The sequence below is a fragment of the Terrapene carolina genome, unplaced genomic scaffold (assembly GCF_002925995.2).
Source record: "Terrapene carolina triunguis isolate 2854851 unplaced genomic scaffold, T_m_triunguis-2.0 Scaffold113, whole genome shotgun sequence".
NCBI classification, from domain to species: domain Eukaryota; kingdom Metazoa; phylum Chordata; order Testudines; family Emydidae; genus Terrapene; species Terrapene triunguis.
In genome coordinates, this window is record NW_020664464.1 from 6,480,603 (window position 1) to 6,500,394 (window position 19,792).

Genomic DNA, 19,792 nt, shown 5'->3' on the forward strand with positions numbered 1-19,792 from the left:
CAAGGAAGTATTTTTAGACTTTAGTTGGTATTGATTCTTGTCCAGCTAAAACTATAGCTATTTTTAAAGTGGGTTCCTTTAACCTTTATATTTTGCACCGTAGACACTTTTGCCTATGTGACTTCAGTAGTATGTTTATTTCATTTGGACTTCATCTGCTGGAGATTGTCTGAAGATACTCTGGTGTTCTGTTCCATCAAAAATATGCTACAAACTGTCTGCAAATAGATATAATATGTTACATAAATAAGAAAAAGGTTCAATTTTACACCCAAAATATGTTTCCTCTAAATGTGGTTGGAATAAAGTTGCTTCAATTTAATATGTTTCTGGGAGAGCTGCTTCTGGAGATATAAGTCACCAAGAGCAAATTCATCATGCTGGCCTGATTTAAAAGGTGTGTAGCTTCTATTAAGAGATCTCTGGCTGCTTGGAGCTGCCATTTGGTTGGAGAGGATATGTCTTGTATCTTGCTGCCATCTAGTGGAAAAGACATCACTTACTAGCGTATTTTTTCGCTGTTGTACAGTAGGTGTTTTGGTTTGTATAATTTTTTTTTTGCAAACTAGTGGTTCAGTACTGCTTTCTAATACATGATATGCACCATTTAGAAGATGCAGTGAGATGTTCTATGTATCAAAGAGCATTACAGATTTTTTCCTTGTGTGTCGATTTAATAGAAAAACCCTAATATTTTAGAAAACCAAAAACGGAGACATATCAGAGACTCCAAGCAGTCATCTAGGGACTTTGTTATTGCTATTGATTTTACATGGAAGGTGCTCAGATGCTACAGTGATGGGTGGTGGTATAAACCCCTAAGATAGAGAATTATATAAATATTGTTTAGAAACCTATATTCACACACATTACTGTTGAGTATATGTGTAATTGTAAATATATATAAAATGGGGGATTTTGACAAATAATTCAACAATTAAGTCACCAGTAGAGTCGTTAGGCTCCTTTGTTGTGGAAATTACATAATAAAATTTACAAATATTTCTCTCTCTCAACATTATTGACACACAGAAGGTTCACTATACATTTGCATTCGTTATATAATTCCTTTTAATGTTATTGATCTAGTTTACATTGACTATATTATCTCTCTAAACAAATTCAGTTCTACAAGGATCACAGAGAAAGCAAGGTGAAAAGAACCAATCCAAAGAGAACATCCAATTTCACCCAATTGTTACAATACAATATGCAGATAGTGAATATATTATACTACATACGGTCCTTGTTTTATTACGTATTGATTTGGGAATTTTTTTCTTTTTCAACCTAAGAAAAACTGTGTGTTGAAAATGGGGTTGACTGTGACCTCTCTATGGTTTATGTATGCTCCAAATGTTGAAGAATGCCAAGATAAGTCACAAATAAGTGGTAGTATTTGTGGCTTACCAAATATATATTTTTCCTTCCTTAGGGTATATTTTTATATAGTCTTTCAAATGTTTGGTTACTATATTGATCTATGGTATAGCTCAACTAGACTACAACTACTTGAAGAACAAACATGATAGGTCAAAAAAGTATGATTTTGGCAAAAATGAATGTTCTTGCTTATGTGTTCAGTATATGTGCGATAATGAGCCTGATAATTCTGAAATTTTCAAGGCATTAAATGGCCTCCATTCAAATAATCATCTAACATCTGTGGACAATAAATTGATTTGCCTCTGCAAAATGCTTAATATCAAATAACTGATTGACAGCAGTACAGGATAAGTTTCAAACATTTTCAACATGGAACTCCATCATTAAACCGTCTTATAGATTACTGGTCCCACTGTAGTCGATGGCAAAAATTCCCATTAACATCTGTGATTTCAGGAGTTAGCCCTTATGCATAATATCAGCCCTTTTAACTTTTACTTTTGCATTACTTATTTGTGAAGCACTTTGTGGTGTAGTATACGCTACAGTATTTTATATGGTTGAATTATTCCACTGAGAAGAGAAGATAGCATTATTGCCATTATGTCAGAAATATTACAGTAAGAGCCCATAGAGCATGCTGTGGCACTTTAACTGGTATGTTTTTAATAGCCGTATAGACACAATTTAAAAAGAGAAAAGTAAGAATGATCACTAATAAATTCACTGTTTTCCTCACAAAACTTTTTCTCCTGCACTCCCCTATGAAATGTAAATTATTTTTTTAAAGCATTGTTACACTGAAAATTGTTGTGATTGGAAATCTAACTATATCAAACACTTTTTTCTTTTAGCCAAACTGTCTCTAATTTTTGCATATTTTATGAATAAATTATAATATAAAATTTATATATGATAACTTGTGATAATTCTAAATGTTTAATTTTCCAATTGTTCTATAGTTCATATATCCCAGTGATATTTAGGAGTATCTGTTGCTGAGGGTTATCTTCATTGTCCTCTGAGGCGTAGATAGAGACTGGGAAAAAATGTCTCCAATCCTTGTATTGCTGTTGGAAAGTGTTAAATATTTAAAGATAAGGCAAAAGTATTTCTTGAAGTTATTTTTATTTAGTTTGAGTACTAGCGGCATTAATTTTAACAGGATATCCCAAGTTTTAACAAGAGTCCCCAGAACTCCTGCCTTCCTTGTTTCACACTACATTGACTGTTCACTTTAACAGTTGATATTGCTAGTGACATCAGTATAGTATATCATGTGCATAAGGGCTGGGAGTGCTTCATCTCTAGAGGCAATGAACTCTTATCTGTGTGTCTGTGAGGAAGAGAGAGAAAGAGCTGTCCTTTAAGAAGACTAGGTATCAGTCACATTAGTAGTATCTATGCAGTTGAAATGCCATATAGGTTCAAGTTGAGTTTCTACAGCTCAGTATCCTGAGTAGTATTGAAAAATAGATCCAAAAGGAGCCTAGGCTTCCTTAACTCTTCCTAACCATTTTATGTTTTCTCTTCCTTTTAAGCACTGGATGTATCTTGGGTGTAGGACTTGTTCTTTCATTTATGAGTCACAGCAGCCAAACAGAATCACGGGTTCATGTCTCTGCCTCTCTGAGGAAACTCTGTAGCTACCTGGATGCCAGTGAAGAGCAAAGCAGAATGTTCCAGGAGGTAGGACTCTTTTCTTTTCTTTATTATAACTTTCTATCCCCCTCCACTTTTCCTTCGTCCCCACCCATAATATCGACTTTTACCGAAGAAAGCGCCATACATACTATAACTATCAGACTAATGATACACAGTTCCAAGGTATGTTCCTTTTATGCATGAATCTTTGACTTCTAGTTTTTCTTTTATCATAACATTTTAGCTTTATATTTATCAAACAAAGCTTATTTGATATTCTAATTTTTTTTATTTAATACAGCACAGGCACTAAGAAATAATACATCAAACTCTTTTTAGATAGAAACTTTGTCTCTTCTTAGGTAGAATCCCTGCTGCAAGGGGTAGTATCCCAGAAAGCACAAAGCAAGTTACTGATAAACAATAACCCTTCCTTTAAAGTGGTCTCTGCTCCTTTCTTTGAAAGTTCCTTTTGCTTGCTCCTGTGATTGTAGCACTAAGAAATGCTACTGTGGTGTGGGTTTGTCAGCATTTCCCATTATAACAGTTTTCAAGTGTTTTAAAACTCAGATGAGTGGGGTTTAAGCATGACATTATTTATATAGTGCCAAAATGTATGACACTTAACAGACAAATGAGACATCATCCCTGCCCCGAAGAGTTAGCAATTCAAGTTGAGATGTAACTTGACTAGTGAGGCTGACAACACTGGGGAAACTGTAATGGAGACTAAGCGAGAGAGCAAATTAGAGCATGTGCTTATATTTAAAAAAAAGCCTGTTCCTGTCACACTTAAGCCCATTGCATGCTGAATAGTTGCGTTACATAATCCCCTATTTTTCCAAGGGATTTATAAGCTATCGGTACGGAGTTCTACTTTTTTGGTACAGCACTAAAACTTTATTTTCTTTTTTTAAATAAAGGTATATTTTTATATAGTTCAGTTTTTGCTTGCAGTCAATATATGTTGTGTATTAGCCTTCTATAGTTCTTGGATTATGCAATAACGTGTTTTATAGCTATAAAATAATTTTTCATCCCCATTGATTATGGAGTGCTTTACAGAACCTTAACTGATGTACAAATTTTACACAGGCTTCAATGCAGCAACTGCTGGAATGAAATGCAGAATCTGTTTAACATTACAAAAACTTTGGAATAAGAAGTAAAGCATACTTCCTTTCAATTTGAAACTCCATAGGGAATTTGGGGAGAAGGTATGTAATTACGCCAGTTACAGTTTGCCCAGGATACTGGGACATGACTACACTTACAAAAAAAGCCATGGAATCTTTAATGACCAGAAGTGGATGGGACCGTAGCTTACCATTTGTGTTTGTGGGGAAGGTTTCTGCACTCCCTGTCTTATTCCTGTCCAGTATGTTCAACATTCCACACCTGCACCATACAGGGTTAATCCCTGACTCATCAATATTGTATCCTGTTGCTACTGGTGTGTTCTTTGGAGGTCTCCCATCCAAGTAATGAGCTGGTCCAACCTTGCTGCATATGAGAGCTAATGGGATCACAGCACATTGTGGTATAACCTCAAAGTATTTTCTTTCATTGTGTGATCTCCTGATTACACATACTGAAAAATGTGACCATGTGTGTGGAAGGTCAAACAAAATTTTACCAAAAATATTTTTAAGCATGTAGTTTTGGACTTAAGCACGAAAAATGTCAGCCCGGAGGACGAATCTTTCTAGGAAATTAAAAACAGCTGAAAAAAAGGCTTATAATTGTAAAAAAACCTTCTTTACCATAACTATAATTATGCCAGAACAGCACTGCATGTTTTTAAATGCATAAGCCATCAGCATCCTGCATTGCCTGGGACAGGGGTTCTCAACTTTTTACTTTCTGAGCCCCCCCCCCCCCCCCCCCACATGCTAGAAAAACTTCCTGGCCCACAACTGTTTTTCTGCATATCCAGTAAATTAAAAACCAGGGCAGGCATTAGGGAGTAGCAAGCAGGGCAGTTGCCCAGGGCCCCACACAACAGGGGCTCCCGTAAAGCTAAGTTGCTCAGACTTCGGATTTAGCTCCAGGTGGTGGGGCTCGGGGCCCTGGGGTTCTGCCATACCCAGTGGGGCTTCAACTTTCCACCCTGAGTTCTAGCAAGTCTAATGGCAACCCTGCTTGACGGACCCCCTGAAACCTGCTTGCGGCCCCCTAGGGGGCCCCAGACTCCTAGTTGAGAACTGCTCGCCCAGGAGATACTTTTACAGTTATAGTATGAATTCCATTACATAGTATTTATAACAACATCCCTGGTACATCTCATTATCCATCATTTGGATGAGATCCTAAACCAAAGGTCTTTTACCTGCCTTGTGGTTGTCAAGAGAAAAGTAAAGACCTTATAGTACTTTTCAGGAAGAGTGAGAAAGAATCTGGGTGTCCTGACCAGATTTCCTCTCTCAGCAGTTTCTAGTATTGAAGAGCTGTGAGCGCTGTTGCTGAGTGCATAATGGCTGCTGCCTTGGCCTAAAGAGGCACTGTACTGTCAGTAGCAAGTGCTTTGCTTTGTAAACTTTTTCTGGACACCTAGAGTATGAAATGGTCCTTATAAACCCATCTCTTGTAATCTTATGTAAAGTTTCTGTTCACTACAATGAAGAATTTAGTATGATCTTAAAATATCACAACACTGTCTCCAAATGGACAATAAATACTAGCATCGTGCTAACACTGAATTGAATAAAATATACAAAGGCAAAGGAGACCAGAGTTAAGGCAGCAATTACAATTTACTACTTTGGTTTAGATATAGGAATTCATAAACATTTCAAAATATGAGGTACGTCTCTTACTATCTGTTGTACCTGGGCACAAAAGTTTGGGTTGAGGGCATACGTGTAGCTCTCAACATTGGATTTCCTTAGGTATGGAATATCAGTTGGTCAGTAGTGTAATTTTAATGATTGATTGTTTGTTCGTTAATGGCCAGATATTGTAAATTTGAGTGTTATCACAATCCTGACATGTAGCATGCAGCAGCATTGGAAACCACGTGGAAAACTTGTATTGGTCTGGTTATTTTACAGTGAACTTATTCCTATACTGAATGATTGTATCCACATTTTATTTCACTTGTTTCCTAGAATTAGGTATCCTTGAATACATTTGGGGTGGGTTACTTATTATCTGGAGTGGGGCAGAGGAACGAGGTGCCTTGGTGTATATCTACAGCAGGGGTAGGCAACCTATGGCACGTGTGCCGAAGGCGGCATGCGAGCTGATTTTCAGTGGCACTCACGCTGCCCGGGTCCTGGCCACCGGTCCGGGGGGCTCTGCATTTTAATTTAATTTTAAATGAAGCTTCTTAAACATTTTTAAAACTTTATTTACTTTACATAAAACAATAGTTTAGTTATATATTATAGACTTATAGAAAGAGACCGTCTACAAACATTAAAATATATTACTGGCACGCGAAACCTTAAATAAGAGTGAATAAATTAAAACTCGGCACACCACTTCTGAAAGGTTGCCAACCCCTGATCTACAGTATTCAATCAAAGCTGTTCCCTATGTGTTCTCACCCTGGGAAATGTTAACCTGTTTTTTTTACCTGTATTTTTCCCCTTTCTCTTTATTCAGATCCTTGCCTACTCCATTGCCTGTTCCTGCATCTCTGCTTTCAGCATGAAAATCATAGAGGCAGTGGAGGCTGAAGAGATCATGAACAAGTTGCGGACGTTAGCGGAAAATAATCAGCAGGTTATATCCACAGTTTGGACCCCTTTCTTTCATTATATTTGTTTGTCTTTTCCTATGTATCTTTAACGCTGCACCCATGTCAGCGTAAGATGGAAATTCCTTGATCCTTCTTGGGTATTTGTTTGAAAGAGTGTGATTTGAGGGAGGGTACAATGAAGGCCATTTGTTTAATATGTATATTCCCTCTAACTGTTCATTACCAAAGGGTGAGACAAAAACTGAATTTATATAGTCTGACCATGTTTAAGGGAAAAGCTTACATTTTCATTTCAGGGTGTCTCAGCACCTTGAACTTCCCAATTAATATCTTCTTCCTAGTTCTATTCTTGAGACCCTCTCTTCCTGGGGAAATAGCCTTTCTCTGGGTTCTCTTGAATTATAGGTAAGGCAGCGGTTTTGTCATGGAGGTCAAGGAAGTCACAGAATCTGTGACTTCCAAAGACCTCCGTGACCTCAGCCCCGGGGACTGGGAGCTCCAGGGTCCCGTCACCTCCTGCAGCGGCAGGGAGCTGTAAGATACACCTCGCCGCCTGAAGCAGCGGGCCCCTAAGCTCTCAGCCGCCATGGGCAGTGGAGATACCCCGCAACTCCCAGCTGCCACAGGTGTGGGGGGTACCCCGAAGCTCCCTGCCAGCCGCGGCAGCCGGGGGATCCCCGGCAGCTCCCCGCTCCTGCGGCGGCGGAGCAGGGGGACCCCTGGCAGCTGCCCACCACTGCAGGAGGACAGGGGGAGCCCCGAAGCTCCCCTGCTGCCACAAGGGGGCAGAAGGACTTCCGCAGTGCTCCCCTGCTGCCATGGGGGGGGGCAAGGGACCCCCACAGTGCTCCCCTGCTGTTATGGGGGAGCAGGGGGACCCCCACAGTGCTCCCTGCCACTGGGAAAGGGGCAGGGGGACCATGCAGCTCCCCTCTGCCACTGGTGGCAGGGGGACCCTGGAACTCTGAGTCCCCACCAGTGGTGGAGGCTCCAGAGCTCCCCGCCACCTCACAGCTGCCCTGTCCCTTCCCATTTTATCATGGATATTTTTAGTAAAAGTCAGGTCAGGACAGGGCTTTTTTTCTTGATATTTCTTTATTGCCCGTGACCTATCCATGACTTTTACTAAAAATATCCATGATGAAATCTTAGCCTTAATTATAGGCAGCTGAATGTCTACTCTTTCTGTAGACTCCATACAGCAGATCACAAACACAACCCTAATAGCTTGGTGTACTTCCTCTAGGGTGTCCCTTTCCACACAGTCAGTGTTCTAGGACAGCAGTTCTCAAACTGTGGGTCGGGACCTCAAAGTGGGTCTCGACCCTGTTTTAATGGGGTTGCCAGGGCTGGCTTAGACTTGCTGGGGCCCGGGGCCAAAGCCCAAACGCTTCAGCCCTGGGCAGCAGGGCTCAGGTTACAGGCCCCCTGTCTGGGGCTGAAGCCCTTGGGCTTCGGCTTTGGCCCCCTGCCTGGGGAGATGGGGCTTTGGCTTTACCCCCATCCACGCCCTGGGCTGGCGGGGCTTGGGTGGGCTCAGGCTTTGGTCCCCCTTCCTGGGGTCCTGTAGTAATTTTTGTTGTCAGAAGGGGGTCGCGGTGCAATGAAGTTTGGGAACCCCTGTTCTAGGATCTCCATCTAACAGATGACCAAAACAGTATCCTTTTGTTACTTCAGCATCCCTTGACTGCCCTTCTGTCACAGTTTGACTCGCTTCACTCCAACAGCCTTGTTTCAGCACTGCTTCTTCCTCCTTGTCTAGCCAATGGGAAAAGAGAAGAAGTGCTGTCACTGAGAGGAAATGCTGACAGGACTGTTCACAATCAAAACCAAACTTCACAATAATCAGCAGACTAGTAAATTTATCTGGAAATGGGAGGCAAATCAACATTTACTTTTGTAATCCTTTTTCTTCACATCAGAAAACCATCCTCTAAAAGAGAGGCTCCGGCACCTTGGTCCCTGGGGCACTTGCTGGTGGTCTGCAAACAACTAGCTGGTCATGTAATACTGGTTCCTTCTTTTTTCCAGCTGCTAAATCACATTAAAGAAGCTAAAAATACATTACATTATTTCCTAATATCACTGTTCCATGTAAGCAATTGCTGCAGTTGCAACAAGGATGTTGTGTAATTGTGAAGTTAGGTATTCTGTGAATGGGAGGGGATTTGGTCAAGGAGACAATGTTGATATTAAAATGTGATCCATACTGAAGAAGGTTGAGAATTCCCTGCCCTAAAGCACAGACCTTGTCCCACAGAATCAAGGAGTAGAAACTTGCAATGAGACTCCACTCTGATCATGATGAGTATCTATACAGCTGCTGATGTCCTAATAGTTGCATTATTAACTCATTTGCATTCCACTAGTTCCTGCCTCGTCACCCGGTTAAGGCAAAGGAGGCCTTGATGTTGCCTGGTATAGTTAAATATATATATGTTGCAAATAACACACATACTTACGCAAATGCTTAACTTTAAGTATATGCATAATGCCATTGATTTAAGCAGGTGCTTAAGCTTTTGCTGATGGAGGCCTAAATATCTCTCTGAACTACAACACTTGTTCTTCAGCTCTCAAAAAACAGGTGTCTGTCACTTGACCTAAAGAAGTCCATTGACTGATAGCAGTAGCAGCCTCTATCCTTTTTTCAAGCCAGTCATTAGAGGGCAACATAATTCCCTATGTATACATAGACACGCACCAAACCAGTACATTACAACATGACAGGGCTCAACATCGTAAAACTGGATGCTTCATATAATTCGATTTTCTGAAATTGATACCTGTAGTGTTGTCTCTTTGTTTCAGTCAACTATTCATTTTAAAAGCACCTGCTATTTTGAATGATGATGTAGCTTGTGTTATTGAACATATCAGTGGGACGTACTGCACCTGGAAAATGCAGGATGTTTTTCTTTTGAAAAAGGAATACATGGGCTTTTGTGAAAGCTGTTTTGTAATCTGTGTTTTCGATATCTTGTGTTTCCTGCAGACATCCGGTTTTGCTTTGGCATTGGGTAGCATAGTTCATGGTTTGTCAGTCTGTGGACATGGGAAAGCAGAAGACTTGAGTAACAGACTGCTTCCTGCCTGGATGAAAATTGTGCTTGCAGAGGTAGAAGAGCTGTCTGTCTGTCCTTTTAAAAAAAAATAAATTACTAATGAGTTTATTTCATTAAGGAGAAGAAAATAGTTAAGAATAGTTTGAATTATTTGAGCAGGCGATTAGATTCACATTTAGAAGCAAGACTCTCTCTGCAGTCTGTTTAAAGAAAAAGCAATATTTTTCTCTTTGCATGCTTGCTCATGTCCATTCCACGGTAGGTGTGCGCGCACTGTGTGCAAGGTCACTGGAGATTTTTTCCCACAGTGGTATCCATCGGGCCAGCTCTAGTGCCCTATGGTTTTGTGTGCTCATGCCCCAATATAAGTAGCCTGCTGGCTCCGCACCCTTTCAGATCCTTCTTACCGCCTGTGATGGTCACTGGAACAGCTCCTCCTGCATTGACAAACTCTTACTCAGTGCTCTTAGTTTAGTCCTTTTCCCTTGTTTCTCTATCCCAGTTTTTTATTTTCTCAGTTTTGACTGCTGTAGATTAGTTGTATATGCTTAGGTGGTGCTTCTCACCCTGTTAGTGGAGTTTCGTCCCGTGCTGGGGCATGCCTCAGTCACCAGGTTCGCAGCCCTGTGCCTCCTGCAGCCAACCCATGCCTGTGAGTGACCCGCTCCAGTTGTCTGAAGTGCATGGGAGAGACTCATCAGGGACCACTGCCAGATCTGTCGGGACTTCAAGCCCCATACAAAGAAGAACAGGGAGACCAGGTTGAAGTCCCTCCTGATGGAGGCAGCCCTTGGTCCCTCATTGGAGCCAAGAAGGTCCCACTCAGCACCCAGTACTTCAGCGTTGGTGCGGAGTGCTCCTCCCACCGAGTGAGTTTCTCGGTACCATTCTCCTTCACCTGTGCCAAAGAAAAAACTTAAGATTCAGCTGACCAAGAGGGGACTCTGAAGAGAGCCAAGTATGAGGAGCACAGTGGTGTGCGGTCTGAGTGAGGCCACTCCTCTGCCCCTGCTCTGAGGGTGGGACCGTTGAGTTGGCCTCATTTGCAGACTACATTGAGTCCAGTCCCGGACAATCCCTTGGCAAAGGAGGGGCAATACAGCACCAGTGGGATCACGGTATTGTCTACTCTGGAGGCATTCATTGTGGCCAGGGACCTGCTGGCACTATGGGTAAGGCTACGTTTATGTCACAGAGGTCATGGACTTCCAGAGATCTCCCTGACATTCTCTGTTTCAGCCCCAGGGCTGCAGGACTCTGGAGCTGACAGCCAGTGGGGCCCTGGCAGGGTTCCAGTGACAGGCGACAGCAGCGAGAAGAGAAGATGCCTGCAAAGCTCCAGCGACAGGTGACAGACTTCTGAGGGGGCGTGCCTCAGTGTTCCAGTGATGGGCGACAGCCTTGCGTGGGGGGAAGGTGACGCCTCGGGTGAGTGGCTCAGGTGTCCCATTTTCTCTTTGGGAAATATGGTCACCCTGCAGCTCCCAGCCGCCGTGGGTGAAGGAGGAACCCCACAGCTCCCAGCCACCACGGTGGTGTGGGAAACCATGGAGCCGCAGCAGCAAAAGTCACAGACAGGTCCTGGCTTCCGTGAATTTTTGTTTATTGCCCGTGACCTGTCCATAACTTTTACTAAAAATAACCATGACAAAATCTTAGCCTTAGCTATCGGTACTGCTTTCGCCAGCAGTACAAGATTCGGTGGTGTCATTGCTGGGGAGCAGAAGGGAGCACATGGCCACTACTAGAGTGACCCTGCCAAATGGAAGTGTTTCTCCATGTGGTCCTCCCAATGAGGCCTCTGACCTGCTGGATCACCTCTCCAGTCTGTGGTGGAGGATCTGCTCCTTCAGAAACAGCAGGGCCTAGCCATTTCATCGATTTAAGGTACACCTAGCAGCCATCTTAGCCTTCCACCCTCCAGTAGATGGTAGGTCAGTTTTTTCTCACAAAATGTCCATTTGCTTCTTCAAGGGCTGAGAGACACTATACCCGCAAATTCGTGAACCCATTCCCCCGTGGGACCTAAACCTGGTCCTGTCAAGACTTTCAGGCCCTCCTTTTGAGCCGCTGACATCGTGCCCCTTGTCATATCTCTCCTGGAAGGTTGCGACCTGGTCGTCGGTGCATACTTTTTCATTCTATTACGCCATCACCCAGCAGGCTAGAGATAATGCTGGGTTTGGTAGAGCAGTGTTGCAATCTGCATGTCCATGAACTCTGAGCCCACCTCCTAAGCTATCGCTTGGGAGGAACCTAACGTGGAATGGACATGAGCAAGCATTGAAAGAATAAAAATGGTTACTAACTTTTCTGTAACTGTTCTTCTTCAAGATATGTTGCTCATGTCCATTCCACGACCCACCCTCCTGTCCCTCTGTCGGAGTTAGCTGGCAAGAAGTAACTCAGGAGCCGGCTGAGCTCCTTATACGGATGTACCGGAGGGCACTAGAGCCAGCCCAATGGATACCACTGACGGAAATATCTCCAGCAACTGTGCACGCAGCGTGCGCATACCTAATGTGGTATGGACATGAGCAACACATCTCGAAGAACAATAGTTACAGAAAGGTTATTAACCGTTGGTTTTTTTTATAAGCAACAAGGCAATGTAAGACAGCTCTCTACCAAAAATATTCCAGATAGTCTGTGAGAGCTCAACTGCATTCTTTACTCACCGTGAGTAGTATCTTAGTCCATGAGTAGTCACACTAACATTGAGATCACTTATGAAGTAAGGTGGTACTTAACAAAAATTAGACTGGCAAAATGGAATTGTGTTTTGCTGTTCACTGTAAGTTTACCGTAAGTGCATATTTCATTAAGTAATAAATGGCTCTAGCTCTACTTTGATCAGCCTGTAATTGCCATCTGTATGCCCAGTGAATACAGAAACTACACTGTGATGCTTAGATTGCATTTAGTGTAGTAGGTGGAGCTGAACAATTCTAGGCCTACTGAAGGCAACATTAATCACTGTCATTATAATTGAATAAAGAATTGAGTGAAATGTATTCATTTATTATGCTTACAATTCCATAGTAATGATTTATCCCATTGTACCAAAAAATTACATATGAAATGTAGTTTTAAAAGCAGATCCTAAATGAATCCTCCAAGATGGGATTTGAAGGTAAATATTAATAACACAAAATTTCGACAGTCTGTATAAAGACTAGATCATCTCAGCATGTTCTTATGGGTGATGCACTTCAAAGATGTTAGACTGGAACATACTGTAGTGGGAGGTGCTATGTTAATGAGAAATATACTATTATTTGAGTTTGGGAAAAGGAGCAAGTCCCAGAAATACTATTTATTTCACAGCCTTGGTAACATAGTTGGGTCTCACACTCCGAGGCCAGCATATGAGTTTGTTGGGGGAGAGGTATGTCTATATAGTTCAGAATTAAAAAGAAAGTCTTTTCTTGGAGGAAAATGCCTTTGCTGTTCAGTGTTATGCCGCCTTCCACCCCTTTGTCATGTGTTGATTTTGCTTGGATTTATAGGGGTCTCCCACAATGCAGCGTCTGGCTGCTGTCAATGGGCTGGTCGCGTTGGTGGGTTCTGAAGCATCCATGATACAGGTAAAAAGATATAAGCACGTGATACCTGTGTTTCCTTTAGAAACAAAGTTAAAGATTCAGGCTGGAAAACTGAATGGGATCACCTCTCTATGAGCACCTATAACACCAGAATGGATTTTTGGGGGGAAGGTGGTGGTTAATACATTGAATAATTAAATAACTAGGCTTATTTAATAGCAAAACATTCAGTTTGCTGCAGAGTTTTGAATTAATTGTACAAAAATGTATTTCCTCTGTCAGAATAATATCTTTGAAAAGAAAATTTGGTCCTTAGGTTGCTTTCAACAATATTTGTTGTGTATGAGAGCTAAACCAGTTCCTCCACCACCAATTATGCATTTCATTGTTTTGCTTTTCCTTCAGATGTTCACATCCTTTTGTTTGTTTTTTTCCTGGCAGCTGAAATCTGAGGCTATCCAGTCATCCCAGTTTCAAAATAAACTTAATGAAATCATCAGAACCCTGACTCAGGTGAGAGGATCATGTCTGTCTCCAATAATGTGTGATGTGCACTGTACTACAGTACCTTGTGTGGAGGATCCAGATTTAATTTAAAAAAAAAAAGTACCATTTTTTTGTGTCCAGCTTGCTGTTGCAGCACAGAATGAAGAGACCATCATTAATGAGACTAGCCTACAAATTCATGTCCAATAATTGCCTTTACAGATAGTCAGTTTTTCTGGGGTGATTGGTCTTCAGACAAATGCAGCTTGGCTTTTAGGACACCTTCATCAATCCAGTTTGTCCTCAACCCAGAACAGAACATCCGGTAAGATGCTTTCATTGTTGTTGTTTAAGAATACGTGACAGGCTTTAGGGGGAAGCTCTTATGCTAGAACACTGCACCCATGTAAAATGAAAAGACAATCTTTGGCTCTAAAAGCTCACAATCCAAGGCACCGAACCTGCAAGTTGTAACATGCAATCAGATCCTTGTATCCGTGCAGAGCCCCATTAAAGTCAGTGGTGTTGAGTGCAAGGGTCTATTCACATGTTTCTGCTTGCAGAATCAGAGTCTAAGAGCTCACAAGTTAAGCTGTTCCAGTCCAGGCTGTATTCTCTAGTTTTAAATTTACAACATAGAATCATAGAATATCAGGGTTGGAAGGGACCTCAGGAGGTCATCTAGTCCAACCCCCTGCTCAAAGCAGGACTAATCCCCAGACAGGTTTTTGCCCCAGATCCCTAAATGGCCCCCTCAAGGCTTGAACTCACAACCCTGGGTTTAGCAGGCCAATGCTCAAACCACTGAGCTATTCCTTCCCCAATAGAATAATGCATAATTGTTTTAAAATTAGATTTGTGCAGGAGGACCTTGATCTATGTTTTGTAACTGAAATATTTATACTGTGCTCTGAGAGCTAATTGGATTTCCAGATTTGCTGACTTCTTATTTCAGCATCTTTTTCCCTTAAATATTTTAAACATTTAAAAACCAACCAATACAAAGAAAGGAAAATAAATGAGATTAATTTTTCATAACTGTACTCCTACAGATGAGCTATTCTCTGATTAGCTAGAAGGCACAACTAATCTGTCTTCTTAAGCAGTCCAGTATGCTATTCACAAAGGCTGAAATTCATCTCTGTGCAGAGGGTCAGCATGAGGGCTAGGCATCACTTATGTCCCACTTAAGCCTACAAGAGAGCTTAAGTGGGATTTAAGTGGTACATAGACTCTTTACTGGCCCTCAGTGCAGGTGTGAATTTCACCTAATGGTATGGAGTGACCAACTATAATTTCACCAGTAATCCACCAGGTAAATGATTGCAGGGCAAGATGATTGGTGGGAAATATAATTCAATAGAGGGAGCTAAGTATAGGCCGTTAGTTTCAATCTGACTCAAGTTGTGAATGAGTCAGTAGCATCAAGGAGGAACACATGTCAACACCACAAAAACAACCCTCAATCCTCTTGGCGGCAGTCTTGGCAGAGAGGCCAAGGACTTAGTGGGTATGGAGTGTAACCTGTGCTATTATGCTTAGCAGTCCCTACAGGTTAGGATAGAGGCATATAAACTGAGGTGTAGGGAGAAGTTCACACACCATAATAGCTTTTTAGTGGACAAATGAATGAGTCCATTCTTCATTGCTGGCAGTCCAGCACCTTTCATCAACACTAAATTCACATGGAAAGAATGATGGGCTAGGGGGAAGCCAGTGATAACTTCTGCATCAGTCTTTTGATCTAATAGAAATGGTCACTATCAGTGTCTTAACCGAGGATCAGTTCATAAAGACCTCATTTTGCCTTTGACTGTATAGGGTAGTTGGAAATTATTATTTGTCCTGCCAAGTTGCTGGCTTATTTCATATTTTTTGTCTTCACAGTTCCTCCAGATTTCAGCTACTTGCCTGAAAACAGCTTTATCAGGGCAGCTATTGACTTTGCCATTGAAGGAGGAAAGAAAGGTGAGATTGAGCAAATTCCATAAAGATGTGATAATGTGCTGCTTCTGTAAAATGTGATTTGACCTATGTTTTTACCTGTAATAAACTATAAAAAATCACTAATGAATTATATTAAAAATAGAAATTTCAGTGAAAAATATTTTAATATAAACCATGTTAGAACCTTGTTAAATTTGTGTAGAAAATCAGAGTAGAGATAAGACCCAGGTAGTTTTTACTATAGCATAGCTAGTTGAGGCCAGCTCTCAACTACTTGTGCCTTTACTCCAGTCGGACTTTATATTGAGTTAGCTATCTTGATGTTTAAAAAAACAACCCACACCTTCTTTGCAGTGAAGACAAAGCCTTCGACTTGGGCTTGGGTAGAAGTTAAATGAGGGCTAGAATTTGGGTTGTAGGTGTCTGTTGGATGGAACTTGGGGAACTGGTGGCAGAAAGTTTTGCTCTGTTCCGAATTCTGGTGCTGATTTCCTGTGTGAATATGGATAAATCATGCAATCTCTCTGCATCAGTTTCCCTGCCTGTAAAATGAAGACAGTAATTACTCACCTCAGAGAAGCGGTATAAGGCTTAATTTATTAATGTGTGTAAAGTGCTTTGAGAGTCTTGGATGGGAGTTGCTGTAGAAGTACAAATTATTTTAATTTATTTTTATTCATTTTAATTTCTAAAATTAATTTTAGACTAGCTCCGCTTCAGCAGAGACAGAAGAACACTTCTTTAGCAGACCATTCTTTGTATAATCCAATAACTGCATTCCAAAAAGTTTGCAGCATATTCAGCCAATTGCAGGCAATACAAATGGCAGAATATTTTTAGGTGCTTTTATAATGTCTTTGTCTTTCATTACAAATTGTTTTTCAGTCCAGTATGTAATACTGTAAATTCATGTCTTATGTTTTTATATTCCTTGTTTTGGTTATTTTACCCAATTTGCTGCTCATGAAATTCAGGTGATAATTGGTTGTTCTGTTGCAGGCCCTGAATCCATTCCCCCTCACTTGGTGAAAGTAGCTTTGGCACCTATAGCTTTAGTTGGAGAAAGCTACCAGTATCCACCTGTGAACTGGGCTTCAGTTCTTTCTCCTTTGATGAGACTGAACTTTGGTAAGTTTAATGATTTTATGAGTCCTTTGGATCATTTTCATGTGACTTGTGTTCAAAAGATCATACTGTCCAGAGTTCTTTAAAGAGTCTAGAGCATTTAACATACCCTGAAGTATGATTTTTGTGTTTCTGAGCTTATGTTTGCAAACATTCCCATGGGGACATTGGAATTCCAATACTGGTACAAATTAGAGAAACGTCAGAGCCACAAAGTTCAGATCTAGATCTGAAATTCCCCAGAATTCAGAAGTGTCTGGATCAGATTTGGGATTTGGCCCATTTTAGTAATAGGAGCCTACTGCAACATTGGGACCTGGAGCTAAACTTTGTCAGTGTCCATGGTAAGGGAGAAGGGTTCACATCAGAAATGTTGATTTGTTCTAATCTTTACAGCATACCAGTTGTGTGATATACTGTCTCTAACAGAAATGCCAGATGTGTCAGAGGAAAGCATAGCCCTTTCCTCTGCAATACACCTGATTTGTCAGTGTTTTCCCGTGACAAGAAGTTTTTTCTCATACCAGATTTAGACCAGCTCCTTATCTGAAGCATGGCTATAAATGTCTAATGAGTGTTTGACTATTTCACTCAAAAATATCTCTGGTGCTGAGTTCTCCATTCCATTGTCATTTGGTTCTGTTGAATTTGGTGTCTCTTGCTTCATGGAATGGTAATTGTTGGCATTACAGATTCCCCTACAGCTGAGCCATGCTTTTGCTCTTGGATTTAGATTGTGATGCTTTGGAGGGCTCAGTAATAGGGAGGCTGCTCTTATTTCTTGCTAGAGACTAGCAAATGTATTTGGGCATAAGCTTTTGTGGGCTAGAACCCACTTCATCAGGTGTATGAAGTAAAAAATACAGGAGCAGGTATAAATACATGAAAGGATGGGGGTGCTTTACCAAGTGTTAGGTCAGTCTAATGAGTTTATGCCCAAATACATTTGTTAGTCTCTAATGTGCCACAAGGACTCCTCGTTTTTTTTTTTTTTGCTGATACAGACTAACACGGCTACCACTGAAACTTATTTCTTGCTCTTGTCGGTACGCTGTACCGGGGCGTACCGGCTTACTTTCACCTTTGTATATAAGAGAAATTTGCAAGAGCATTTCTCATATTGAACTAAATTGTCCATATTGCTCTCAGTATCTGAATGGTGCTTTGAATGTGGAAACTTCTTTAACACATTGGAAAAATTGTGTTATTGTAAACCTCAGAAGTTCCAGAAGAAACAGTGCATCCGTTTAGTTCCTTCATTTTAATTGAATTTAGATGTCATTTGAGACTGCTCGGTCTTTGACATGTAAACTCTTCTCATTGTACCTGGGTTGCATTATGGAAGTTGAATATATGCATAAAGAAATGAATAGATACCCCTTTGTATGAGTAGGTGGTTCATGAGCAGCGCTGATGTTGGGCTACAGAAGCAGGAAGCAGAGCAACTGTATTTTAGCCTGACATACAAACTGGAAATGTGAAACCCTGAAGTAATTTTCAAGAAACGTGATCATGAATATTTTTGTGACACATACTGAGTTTAGTCATAATAATAGTTATTCATGAATATTTGGATGACGGATGGGTATTTGTGAATATGGTTATGAATCCTGAAAGTTTCACACATTCTAACATGAATGATTTATTCATCCATAAACTGATAACAAAAGCAGATTATTCTCCTGTTTTAAAAAGTTCAGTGCTGCATTCGTGGAGCAGAAACAATACTATGTGATTCAGGATAGGCATACCTCACAACTACTGAATAACAAATAGCTTGGGTGAACAGTTTGCAAACAATCTATAGTCTGTAAATTACTAATCCAAACTATTTGGTGACTGCTTACAAATGACAAATAGTTTTGTAGCAATCTGGATTGGATACCAAACAATATGCTAAAGAAAAAGGCTAAATTTCTAGGTCAAGAGTCTCAAAATCACAAGCATAATGTTAGACTCCTAAATCCATATTTAGACATTTGAAGTGAATAACCTTATTTCAGAAGTAAAACTACTCAACAGCATCCATTGCAGACAACTTTAGGCTCCCATTTTTGAAAATATTGGCCCAAATAAATACGATTAATAACAAATGGTTCCACTTTCAAGTATTCTGGAAATGTATATAAAGCAAAGTTGAATTAAGACTAAACTTGATAAATTTATGGAGGGGATGTTATGATGGGACTGCCTACAATGGCATGTGGCCCATCAGCAACTGCCAGTAGCAAAAATTCCCAACGGTTGGAGATGTGACACTAGATGGGGAGGGCTCTGAGTTACTACAGAGAATTCTTTCCCAGGTATCTGCCTGGTGGGTCTTGCCCATATACTCAGGGTCTAATTGATCGCCATATTTGGGATCAGGAAGGAATTTCCCCCCCGGTCAGATTGGTTTAAACTAGCATAAAATGGTGAATTCTCTGTAACTTGAAGTATTAAAAGCATGATTTGAGGACTTTAGTAACTCAGCCAGAGGTTAGGGATCTATTTCAGGAGCAGGTGGGTGAGATTCTCTGTTCTGTCATGTGCAGGAGGTCAGACTAGAGGATCATGATATTCCCTTCTGACCTTACATCTATGAGTCTAACTTTAAATGTCAGTATTAAATTTGAAATCCCTGTCCTTCATGTGCAGCTACAATAGAATGAACTGTTACGAAAGCCATTCCATTGTGCAAAGCAAACTCCTTTCAGATTTCTATGGCAGTTATCTTTATCAAGGGACAGACAATTTCAGATTTTTGGGGAGCCTGAACAGGACCCACTAATTAGGAATTCAATAACTAACGTAAGAAATCTATTCTTTAGAAAAATCCCCTACACCCAGACCAGAAGAATGTCTGTGCCCATGCTCCAACAGCAATAACAATGATTCACCTGTAGTTCTGC

General features: G+C 40.9%; 1 protein-coding gene across 1 annotated transcript in view; it reads left to right on the forward strand.

Moving 5' to 3' along the window:
• Nucleotides 1-19,792, forward strand: part of FOCAD (focadhesin) — a 200,311-nt gene that overhangs the window by 170,962 nt on the left and 9,557 nt on the right. Inside the window, exons 29-37 of the mRNA XM_026652328.1 lie at nucleotides 2,928-3,075; nucleotides 6,637-6,756; nucleotides 9,729-9,851; nucleotides 13,308-13,385; nucleotides 13,785-13,856; nucleotides 14,052-14,154; nucleotides 15,717-15,797; nucleotides 16,776-16,904; nucleotides 18,051-18,151. Of these exons, the coding sequence (XP_026508113.1) occupies nucleotides 2,928-3,075; nucleotides 6,637-6,756; nucleotides 9,729-9,851; nucleotides 13,308-13,385; nucleotides 13,785-13,856; nucleotides 14,052-14,154; nucleotides 15,717-15,797; nucleotides 16,776-16,904; nucleotides 18,051-18,151 (955 nt within the window). The remainder of the gene's footprint in view (nucleotides 1-2,927; nucleotides 3,076-6,636; nucleotides 6,757-9,728; nucleotides 9,852-13,307; nucleotides 13,386-13,784; nucleotides 13,857-14,051; nucleotides 14,155-15,716; nucleotides 15,798-16,775; nucleotides 16,905-18,050; nucleotides 18,152-19,792) is intronic.